Source organism: Thermobia domestica, chromosome 11 (genome assembly GCF_964235325.1).
Source record: "Thermobia domestica chromosome 11, izTheDome1.hap1.1, whole genome shotgun sequence".
NCBI lineage: Eukaryota > Metazoa > Arthropoda > Insecta > Zygentoma > Lepismatidae > Thermobia > Thermobia domestica.
The window spans coordinates 86302105-86314227 of NC_137464.1; the positions used below are offsets into that span (position 1 = coordinate 86302105).

Consider the following 12123-nt stretch of genomic DNA (forward strand, 5'->3'; position numbering starts at 1 on the left):
ACCAGCCGCGTGCTCTTCCGACTTGGCCACGGAGGCGATGAAGAAAATGTCGCTTGTAGAGGGATAAATTGTTGAGATCTTTTGAATTTGGCTAATCAGAGTGCTCCTTTAAGCCGCGTATATTCGACGATAACCGTTCGGGATAACATAAAATCTGCTCGCCATGTAGACCTAATTTTATAACAAAATGATGACTGTCCATTTACTTTATTTTATAGTACTTCCATATTCACTTTCAAATGATCGGCGCCAGTTGCAACCTAGTAAAGTTGATGCGTTTGTTCCTTCTAGTACACAATCGCTTAGAAAAAGAAGCAATAAATGCACCAAATGTAGGAGATGCATTTAGAACACCTAAATGGCACACTCCTAGCACATTTTGTGTTGTTAGGGTTTCTTCAGAAACATTTTGTAAAAAACAATTGAAAACACATCGCGCGGTTTGTATTTTGAAATTTTGCGTATACTTGGATTTGTTTAAGTATTACTTTCTACTGTGTTTGCCTGTAGCTTCAGTTCATAAGCCTTTATAATTAGATGCCCAACATATTTGGCAATCACGCAGAAAACAACACCGAAGATTCTACACTTGTGTTAATTTAACACACAGGCTGTGTGTCATTTCAACTACCGGCATTTGACACACAACTCCAAACGGAGAGTGAGTTGTTCTAACCACTTGTTTGTGTTATATTTTAACACAATCGTGTTAACACATAGGCATGTCGTTGAAATAACACAACGAATTTTTACAGTGTATGTAGAGAGTGTTTCAAAGTGAATATCGGGGTTTTAAGTCTTTGTAGTATTTATACCTAATATATTTAACGTACAATTATAAATAATATATTAAATGAAAGAACAACTCAAACAGTATTTGCTACAAGTATTCAATCGAGTCAATAGGCAAGTTCTTCCCAAACCTTGATCACTGTGTTTGGAGTAAATGTTGCAACAACTGCTTCAGTCCTCTTTCTTAAATTCGTCAACTTCTTAAAATTCTCTACACAAACGTCACTGGAATTGCTAATTTACGACTAACCTTCCGAATTGATTTCTTTGGGCCAGGGTTTCTCAACCAGAGGGATCGCGAAGATAATCGGAAGAGAGAAATATAATTAGAATCTAATATCGGAAAATATTTTTTAAATATTATTTTGAATTTTGTTCTGATAAATATATTTTTATTTTTGTACAGACTTAAGAACAACAAAAAAATAGGTCTACTAAATATTTTTAACAGGTTCAGAGTTGTTTAGAAATCAATTTAAATTAAAGAGGTACGATATGAAACTAACGACAACTGCATATTAAAATAACCACCAGAAAAATACCTATTGAAAACAAAACGTGCACATTGAAATAGAATTAAAATCGAAAGCTAATGAACTGTATGAGTATGGTATGATTTCACTAGTTCGGCAAAGTCCGATTTACCCTTTGGAGATCTTGGCTTTTTGGGCTATTTTTCAGACTTTCAGTCAAGCAGCTACTGCATCGTCACTATTTATCCTAGGATCATGGTTCATACCTCATTCTCTTCAGAATAGAGCTGGCTTTCAAATGGTACCACTTGCATGCTCATACCATATACCAGAAGCGGTAAAAAAATTGTCAAAGTGAAAATTTCGGAGGGAAAATTTTTTTTCTCGAACTTTGGCCCCCCCTGGACCCCCCTGTGTGATCGTAGCCATCTAAAAAAAATCTGATAAATAGTACTTGGTATACTAAATGTGTGTGCCAAATTTCAAGTTTCTATCTTGAATAGTAAGGGCGGAAGGATTTTTATTAAAAATTCCCACAATGCCCCAAATCACCACAAAACACTATGATCTCAGGGAAAAAATTCCTGAGACATCCCTAATTACCCTAGGACTATAATCCGCCATCATTCTCTTCAGAATAGAACTATCTTTCAGGCGGTACCATTCACATGTCTCCATCGTGTATCTAAGGCGGGAAATTCCTGGAAAAAGGGATTTTTTGAGGCAAAATTTCCCTTTTTTCAACTTTTGCCCCTCTGGATCCCCCCTGTTTTTACGCAGAAATCGAAAAAAACTTCTGGTAAATACTACTCGGTGGACTGAATGTTTGTGCAAAATTTCAATCTTCTACGTGAAAAAATAGGCCCGCCAGAAAAAATTTCCCTACCATGTCCCACTTTTACCCTATACAGAAGTATATTTGGATAAAAATTCACTGAGACGGCCCTAATTACCTTAGAATAATAATTCGACCGTCGTTCTCTTCAGAATGGAACGGCCCTTCCGACGGTATGACTCACGTGGTCCTATCGTGTATGTGAGGCGGGAAAATGACAAAAAACGGGATTTTTGGGGTAAAAAATCCCTTTTTTAACCCTTTGCCCCTCTGGTTCCCCCCCTGTTTTAACACTGACATCGGAACAAAAAATCTGGTAAATACTACTCGGTGGACTGAATGTTTGTGCAAAATTTCAATTTTCTACGTTCAAAAATAAGCCCGCCAAAAAATATATATACCGACAATGCCCCATTTTTCCCTATATAGAAGTATATTTTTCAAAAAATCCCTGAGACATCCCTAATTACCCTAGAATAATAATTCGACCGTCATTCTCTTCAGAATGGAACGGTCTTTCAGACGGTATGACTCACGTGGTCCTATCATGTATGTGAGGCGGGAAAATGACGACAAACGGGATTTTTGGGGTAAAAATATCCCTTTTTTTACCCCTTTGCCCCTCTGGTTTCCCCCCTGTTTTAGCACTGACATCGGAACAAAAAATCTGGTAAATACTACTCGGTGGACTGAATGTTTGTGCAAAATTTCAATCTTCTACGTTCAAAAATAAGCCCGCCAAAAAATAATGAACATAGGCTTAAAAAAGGAAAAAATACATTTTAAGATTATGACGTCATCACCTCCCATGTCTGGACGCAGAACGGTCTGAAACCATACGTAATGTCTTCTACAATGTCTCTGGACTTGAAAAACAAACAAAAAAAAAGGACGAAAAAGCTCAAATAGAAGAGAAATATCGCAATGTACCATGAAAAACGCGTATGGTACAAAATGTACCATAAGATCCCCAAAGGGTTCAATCTTTGTGACGCACCTTATAAAGTTATTTTCAACTGATAAGCGATTTCTTGTCTTTGTTTTAATGCTTACAATGGAAGGAAAACCACTTTCGCACAGGTACGATGTAGCAAATTGAATTATTAGACCTACTTTTAAAGCAGCAGATACCAGACCAGGATATTCTTCTCTCCTTTTCGGCCAGAACTTGCCCAAGTCTTCGTTACAGAAAGCCAGTTGCAAGGACTTGTCAGTTTTAATACATTCGCTTTTGGGGAGTTACTGTATGCACTATATACAAGAAATGGATTCTACTATGATAGAAATAGATTAATACCGTGAGATCTTCGCAATAGGTATATTAAAAATCCCACACAAGCTTATTACAAACCAGAAATTATAAGGGAGACACTGGCAACAGGATGTGATAAAATGGAGGCCATGATAGGAATTAGATTGAGAACAAATGCTTTGGGCTATGCGTGGAAGACTCTGACTTGTTCAACACGTTCTTCAATCACTTTTGATCATCCTGTACTCTTCCCCTTGCACAGATAGCTGGTGTTTTCAAACTGATGATACCATCTACCGATGTTAATATCACTTGGTTACGGAAAGCATGTTGCACTGTAACTACAAATTCAGTCGTTGCAAAAACGTAAAACACAAAAAGCTTTCTCGTCATTAGTCGCCATCTTTGCTACTAGCGCCTTCTAACGGGAAACAGAGGAAACAGTGCATGTGCATGCGTGCGTACAAAACTGTTTGAGTTGCTCTTTCATTTGATGTACTATTTATAATTGTAATAAATACTACAAAGTCTTAAAATCCCGAGTTGAGTTTGAGAGAGGAGAAACTGTCAGAATAATTTTTCATAAGTCCGTATATTATCAAAATACCTTATATATTTCCTCATATTAATATCAAGTTTTGTCTTATTCAACTTAAATTTAAATTATAGTTTCGTTTTTTTTTTCTTTTACAGATGTGGCCAAAACAAACAGCATCCTTTCAAGTTTGCATTATTGGACTTCTATGTGCTTTGCAGAGTAGTGGTGCTGCAAAAATATTGGCAATTTTCCCAATGCCTGTGAGAAGTCATACTTTAGTATTTGAAGCATTATCAACAGAACTCGCCAGGCGAGGACATCAAGTAGTAGCTATCTCAAATTATCCCCAGAAGAATGTACCGAATTATAAAAACATTGATCTTGGATTTGGTAGTAGAGCTCTTCCACCTGAAGTAACAGATATTATCTTCGGAGACAACCGAACTCCAACTAGCGAAATGCTGGTTTTATGGGTAGTCGGCAATAAGTTATGTGAGGAAGCGTTTGAACTTCCAGAGTTGCAAGAACTTATCAACAACTCGAATGAAAATTTTGATTTAATCCTAATGGAAGTGTTTTTCAATGAATGCTTTTATGGATTTGCACACAAATTTCAAGCTCCTGTCATTACCATCAGTTCTATGGGGGCTTTTCGTTGGGCTAGTGAAACGGTTGGAAATCCTGATTTGCTTTCGTATATTCCAAGTGTGCTTCTGCCATTAGGTGATCGAATGTCGTTCACCGAAAGATTTATCAACACTGTTTACACGCTCTTTGAATTCACTGGACGCAAGTTCTACTATATGCCAGAACAAGACCGTATTGCCCGACGATTCTTTGGTGATTCATTACCTCCACTGTGGGAATTGGAGAGGAACACTAGTATGGTGCTTCTGAACAGTCATTTTAGCATTTTGTTTCCAAGACCTTATGTGCCGAATATGAAGGAAGTGGGAGGCATGCATATAAAACCTCCAAAACCGTTGCCGCAGGTAAGTGTCCATATTGAAATACATAGGTACGATTTAGGTAATACGTAGTATGAATGAGGAAGAATTAACCATTGTTTTCACTACTCTGATCGTCATAAATTAAGCAACAAAGACAAAATGTGCAATAAAAAAGAAATGACGGGAGTGGAGAAAATGGATGCCATAATACAACGATTATTGACAAATGATCGGGAAAACATTGTGTGGAAGAACTCATGATTATGTTGCTCTCACACGAATTCGTAAAGTACTAGGTACGGGCGAGGACTACATGAACTCATGAAATTGTTGGCTGACTGTGTATGTAGAGTGCAGAGGTAAGTCTAGTGGAGTGAAACAGGCGAATATGGCAACGAGGCATCATCTGCCGGATTGTAGATTGGAAGCACGACAGCGTCAGGTCGACGTGGTCTGGTGGCTCAATGTCGATCGAGCAGTGGTCACCAGGTTATGGAGCAAGTTCCAGAGAATTTCGAAATGCTTCAAGATGTTATAGTGGCGGTTGACCGCGTGTTACTTCGGCCAGGGATGATCGATAAATCCGTTTGAAAAGTCGAAGAAACAGGTCTGCAACAGCAACTCAAGTGCGTGTGGAGGCTGTTGTTGCCACTGAACGTCCTCTATGAACAAGTAGAGTACATCCACAGGCGATTTCATGAAGGTGGGTTGTATGCCAGAAGACCAGTGGTGTGTGTACCCCTTAGTCGGTGTCACAATAGGCAGTGTTTAAATTGGACAACAGCGCATGTGAATTTTACCCAGGAGCAAGTGTAACATTTCTCAAAGGGGGAAAAAATTAGCTTTGGACATTGAAACAGCTGATCAGTCATTTAAGCATATAGTTGGCTACTATGAATCATGTTAGTAGGTCAGGTTCAATGTAACGTAGTTCTTCATTTGTTCATTGAAAATTAGCAACGCCACCTATGAATTGTGGTCAAAGTGACAACTACCGGTTTGCGTCAGAACGGAAGAAAAGGTAATGAACGACGGATCTAGTAAAAATTTAATGGTGTTTTAAGTTAAACAGGAAATGTGTTGTTAAATTGAGTGTTTCGGAGTTAACCTAATGATCCGAATATAAAATAGTGCGGAATAATATCGCCTGAAATGCGATAATATAAGGTAAACGCACCTGAATTCGACAGGCACCCGAATTCGACATACCTGTGCTTAAATGTGAAATAAGCGTAAGATGTCATCCCTGCGATCGTGAATGGAAGTAGCAACATTATGGGAGTGTCTTTTCTCGTGTCAGAAGTGCGGTTACAGTAGATGAGTCATACGCATGGAGAAAAGAAGTACATTGTTGTGTATGTGATACACTCTTCGAGAAAAAACACATAATCTTAAGAAAATCATAAGACGGCAAGTTATTTTCGTAAGACTTTTATTAAAGTTGGGTTTGCTTCAAGCAAATAGTGGTACTTTAATCAGCAAATAGTAAAGAAGTTTCAATTAGTGCGTTTTGTTTTCCTCTGTGAGGACAAAGGTTGTGATGTAACATGAACGGGGGGATGTCGAAAACACGAGCCTTTATTTGTAACGTGAACCGGATTTCGACAAGGTTGTCGAATTCATGCGCAAATATAATTTTAACTGAATATCTAAACGTACAAGTATGTTCAAAGTCTTTCATAAAGCTATTTGTTGCATAATTCTTCGATAGTTGTAACCTCAGTTCGATATGGAATGTCGAAATCAGGTTCTTGCATGTCGAATTGAGGATCATCGAAGTAACTACTCAGTTCAGAAAATTTAAGTTGTGTTCTTTTGCCCGTCTGATAATTTCTGCATAATAATAAAACAATATTTGAAGCCGAGAAGAGATTGCTACTAATAATAACGCCGACTTAATGTTTTACATGGACATAATTGAAGGTGTCGAATTCAGGTACCGCAACTGTCGAAGCCAGGTGAAGTGTGTCGAATTCGGGTTCCATTGGCGAGTTCCAGTTTCATAAAAAAATTTAACATTAGCATTTGAGCCTTGGAGTGACTTTTAGTATTAGTAGAGACTGTACATTTCAAGGGAAAAAACGGGCCAACACCGACCAATATTATGGCCACAATAGGCAATTGATTTTGAAAAAGGTCCTTAACCTGTCGAAATCCGGTGCGTTTACCTTATTTATTTGTGAGTGATTTGATGAAGCACATTCGGCGGAGGCTGTAAGTATATTCAAAATTCTAACCTACTTCTTTTGCCCCATTTTGGACCAATGATACCGGTACTTCCTTTCCGGGGGATATGTTCCATCAGGTCGCACGTAACTATACTTTTGTAATATTAAATTCAAGTTTAGAGATTCTTAAGTATAAAGGTTTGGTATTAAATTGGAAATTTGTGTAAATTACAATTTTGATATATATTTTAGGGCGTTGAAACAGGAATTTTAGGGCGTTGAAACCTGAAACTGTTCACACTACTATTTGAAAATATTGAAAGGGAAAACTATTATTTTTCATATTGTTACGTATTAATATATACTACATTTATTTGGTTGTTACAATTATTATTTGTTACATTTATTCATGAATACATTGTTAGTGTTATTGAAATTTGCTGAATATTTCTTGAGAATTCGATTCTTGCTTATAACTCCGCATCAAAGGGAATATGTTTCGAACCCTTTCAAAGATAGCAGTTTACCCATTTTGGTGCATTGCTGTTACAAACGGTAGTCAGTTCTCTTTACTGATGAGTCTAGATTTTCTCTGGACAGTGATTCTCGATGCAGATTGGTCTGAAAAGAAACAGGACGTGTTACCATCTATCCAATATTCTTGAAAGAGATAGATATGGTGGTGCAGGTGTGCTTGTGTGAGGTGGCTGATCGTTTGGAGGACACTGATTTGTCTGTTCTCCCACGTGGCATAATGACAGCTCAGCGCTATAAGGATGATGTTTTGGATAGTCACGTTGTACATTTCGCACGTGCTAGAGGTCAGGGATTCATTCTACAGGACGATAATGCTCGTTCCCATAGAGCACAACTGGTCGATCAGTACTTCGAGCAACACCATATTCAACGAATGGAGTGGCCATCGAGGTTCCCAGACCTTAACCCGATCGAATACATGTGGGATACTCTAGGGCGATGCATTGAAAGAATTGTACCCCCGCCACGAACTCTCCAAGATCTTCAACGGGCTCTTCGTTAACAATGGACTCAGATATCAAATGAGCTGGTACAGTCAGCGACTGTAATAAGTGGAGGTTGGATACATAAGAAATGATAGCTTTTTCCAGTAGCAGAATAGTTTCACTGTATGTCTGATAGTTGGACAACCAACATGACAGCAAATACATGCCAGAAAACATAACATGCCAGGATATTCCTCCATTTGGAGGAAAAAGTATTACTATCTGAGAGCATCACTTAGAGAAACAACCACGAGATAAATCTGCAGAAATTCCATTCACTTTAAGATCAAAGAGATAGGAATTAAAGCAAAGGAAACGAAAAGAATAATACGCATCATGCAGAGACCGAAAAAGTATGGAAAGCTAAACAAAATTAGAAAAGAAGGAAAGAGGGAAAGGAAAGAGCAAAAGACATGGGAATAAATTAAATTTTAACACTTAAGGATAAACAATCTCCGTCTTTCCCCCTGCCCCCTGTATTGTCTTGTTTTTCTCCTTTCATAGGATAAATCTCTTTCAGTATCAAACGCGAACATCATTTATAATGTTTAATTCCTTGAAAAAAAATGCAACTCAGTCTAGTCTGAGACTCGAACACAGAATCCTGAGAACGACAGTCACACACGGTACCCACTTATCTACATAGGCTCTATCAAGTGTGTTTATATTTCAACCATTACACGCGCTGTCATCAAGCGTGTTAAATCAGCCATTGACGGTGAGTTACTCCAGTTACACTTGAAGTTAGAATTTCATTTACGGCCTTTAGCCATCTACGGCAACAGGCCCCATGTTTTCATTAAAAGCATTTGTGCTGTAGATTAACATCAAGAATACATTAATCTATTATGAATTAATCTCTTGGGTGCACCAACACACACACATACATCGTATATACGTATATAGAGATATAATCGGATTGATTAAGGATTAAATGAGTTATTTCGTAAATTTACGAAACGGGTCTTGAAGGACAGTAATGACATCTCGTAGCGTTGTTACGTAACGCACGTAATATAAATAAAGCTTCAAAGCCAAAAGTTACAAATTCTGCCGTGGCTAAGTCGGTAGAACGTCTGTTTCTTAAGCGGAACAACGCGGGTTCAAATCTCGGCTGGTTCATTTTGATTTTTCTTTTTCTCAAAATACATTCCTATATGTTTGTATTTGTCAATAATAATTGCTTTATTGCATTTTTTGTAGATTAACTTAAATTAGTGAGGTTAAGTAAAGTCAGGAAGGTTAAGATAAATATATGACTCCTTTATACGTGTGTGCAGTCCAGAGATGGAGTGAGTCAGTGGGTCAATTGCGTCAAGATTTGTAAGTGGGTCATGGGTCAACAGGATGTGACTCCATTCACTTTAAGATCAAAGAGATAGGAATTAATGGAAAGGAAACGAAAAGAATAATACGCATCATGCAGAGACCGAAAAAGTATGGAAAGCTAAACAAAATGAGAAAAGAAGGAAAGAGGGAAAGGAAAGAGCAAAAGACATGGGAATAAATTAAATTTTAACACTTATTAATAAACAATCTCCGTCTTTCCCCCTACCCCCTGTATTGTCTTGTTTTTTCTCCATTCATAGGATAAATCTGGGAACGACAGTCACACACGGTACCCACTTATCTATATAGGCTCTATCAAGTGTGTTTATAATTCAACCATTACACGCGCTGTCATCAAGCGTGTTAAATCAGCCATTGACGGTGAGTTACCCCAGGTACACTTGAAGTTTGAATTTTATGTACGGCTTTTAGCCATCTACTGCAACAGGCCCCATGTTTTCATTAAAAGCATTTGTTCTGTCGATTAAAATCAACAATAAATTAATCTATTATGAATTAATAATCTCTTGGCTGCACCAACACACACACAAACAACACACAGACACACATACATCGTATATATATATGTGTTGTGTATAATCATATATATAATCGGATTGATTAAGGATTAAATGAGTTATCTCGTAAATTTACGAAACGGGTCTTGAAGGAAGTCCTCGCAAATAATGACATCTCGCACGGTTGTTACGTAACACACGCACTATAAATAAAGCTTCAAAACCGTACGTTAGAAGTTGTGGTGTGGGCAAGTCGGTAAGGTGTTTGCTTCTTGAGTGGGCAGTGCGGGTTCGAGTTTCGAGTATACCGATTACTTTTTCTCTCAAAATACATTTATATATTTTTATGTATGTTATTAATAATTGTTTTTTTTTGCATTTTTTTGTAAATTATCTTAAATTAATTGAGGTTAAGTAAAGTCAGGAAGGTTAAAACACATATATATGATTGCTTTCTCTTATGTGCAATCCAGAGATGGAGGGGGTCGCTGCGACTCACCACCCACCGGGACCCACTGTGACCCACCGATCCACTATGACTTAACAACGCATTACGACCCACCGACCCATTTTGCTCAGTGGATTACAGACAGCTTCCAAACACTAGTGAATTTGTCTACGTCTTACTTTCAAGCCATGCTTTTTGTTCTTTTTTCATTTTTTTCTATTGAAAAAAGTGCTTCAGGCAATTTTAGATATTGATATTTGCAATTGTAATAATAGCAATAGGACTTATTAGTTAGCTTTGAGACGCAGCCTGTGACTTTTAGAGGAGCTAACTACTGGGAAAAAATGTTTGAATCATGTGTAATATATGAATTATTATATAAAAAATTGAAATGAAAATGAAATGAAATCTTTAAGTTTAACATCCCACAATTATGCCGGCGAGGCTAAAGGAGACGGTTATAATGAGAAATGAATGAAATGGTGGAATGAAGAAAGTGGGAGGAAACGGGAGTATCCCGAGAAAACCCACGAGCACGGTGTTTGTCCACCCATATATTTGTGTGTGGGGGGTAAGACATTATTGTCTTATTTTGAATTATTTTACCTTCAAACTCTACGTCCTGTTGCCTAATTTTATCCACCCAATATGAATTATCTAATTCGCACACTGGGTTCTTTGATATCAGATTACTTTGAGGCAGTGTCCAAACAGTGGGCAATATGTTGTTATAATTCTAAGAACATACCGTAATGCCATTGATACCAGGCGAAGTTAAAGAAAATTTTTAAATGGGATTACAATTTCGATTCCGTTCTGTTTATGACGTTAATGTATTAGGACGATACACTTACTGCCATTTGCTACTTTTATGTGATATACGTAGCAGACAGTTTTCCTTACATGTGTCTCAAAAATATTTTTTGATTTTGTTTGTGCTACAATGCAGTTTGTTTAAAGTAAAGCGGTTTATAAATGAAAAGTAAGAAAAAGTTTAAGAAAAATACAGAACTGTTTTATTATTATTATTATTATTATTATTATTATTATTATTATTATTATTATTATTATTATTATTATTATTATTAATAATAATAATATCGATAATTTTGAAACATTAGAATTAAGTGCTTAGGAGGATTCGTGTTTTGCCCCATCCGAAAAGAAAACTTGAATACGTGCCTGCACTGAATGATAGACGTATGAGTCATGGTGTAGACGGGCGTGCTAGGCGATAGAGTCCAGAGCATCAAAAACACACACAACCTGCAGTTCTTCTTGCCGATTGATCCTACTTTTTACCTGCAATGATATGTCGGATAATACGGTATGTGGAATAAATACGGAAACGGTCTTACTCGTCCCCCTGCCTCCCCCCCCAATGTTGAAGACAGATTTGCGCCGCTGGTTTGAGGCTCCTCGACCGTGAACTTTTTTTTTAACATTCTGAAACATTGAAATTTGTTTTACCGGCACGAATACACGAATATATATTGCTCATAGATACTTCGAAAACGAAGACATTATTGTCAAGTAATGTTAACACGACAAGTAAAGTTCGATGTGACTGCACTGGTCCCAGACGATACTGATTGTTGTTAGGAGCGAGTAAGGGCACGTTTCGAGGGTGGCAAACAACTGAAAATAAAAGCTCCTACGAAGTAAAATGCCAAACTGAATTGAAACAGGCCTTCCTGAACGTGTTCAAGATTTCAATACCGACTCAGTATTTTTTTTAAATAGTATTCCGTACAACCTACCTTACTCTCTAAAACCGCGAGTCAAGTCAGATAGGCAT

General features: G+C 37.4%; 1 protein-coding gene across 1 annotated transcript in view; it reads left to right on the plus strand.

The window, feature by feature from the left end:
* Window positions 1-12123, plus strand: part of LOC145664254 (UDP-glycosyltransferase UGT5-like) — a 42490-nt gene that overhangs the window by 10556 nt on the left and 19811 nt on the right. Inside the window, exon 2 of the mRNA XM_081730759.1 lies at window positions 4046-4882. Coding sequence (XP_081586885.1) covers window positions 4046-4882 — 837 coding nt within the window. The remainder of the gene's footprint in view (window positions 1-4045; window positions 4883-12123) is intronic.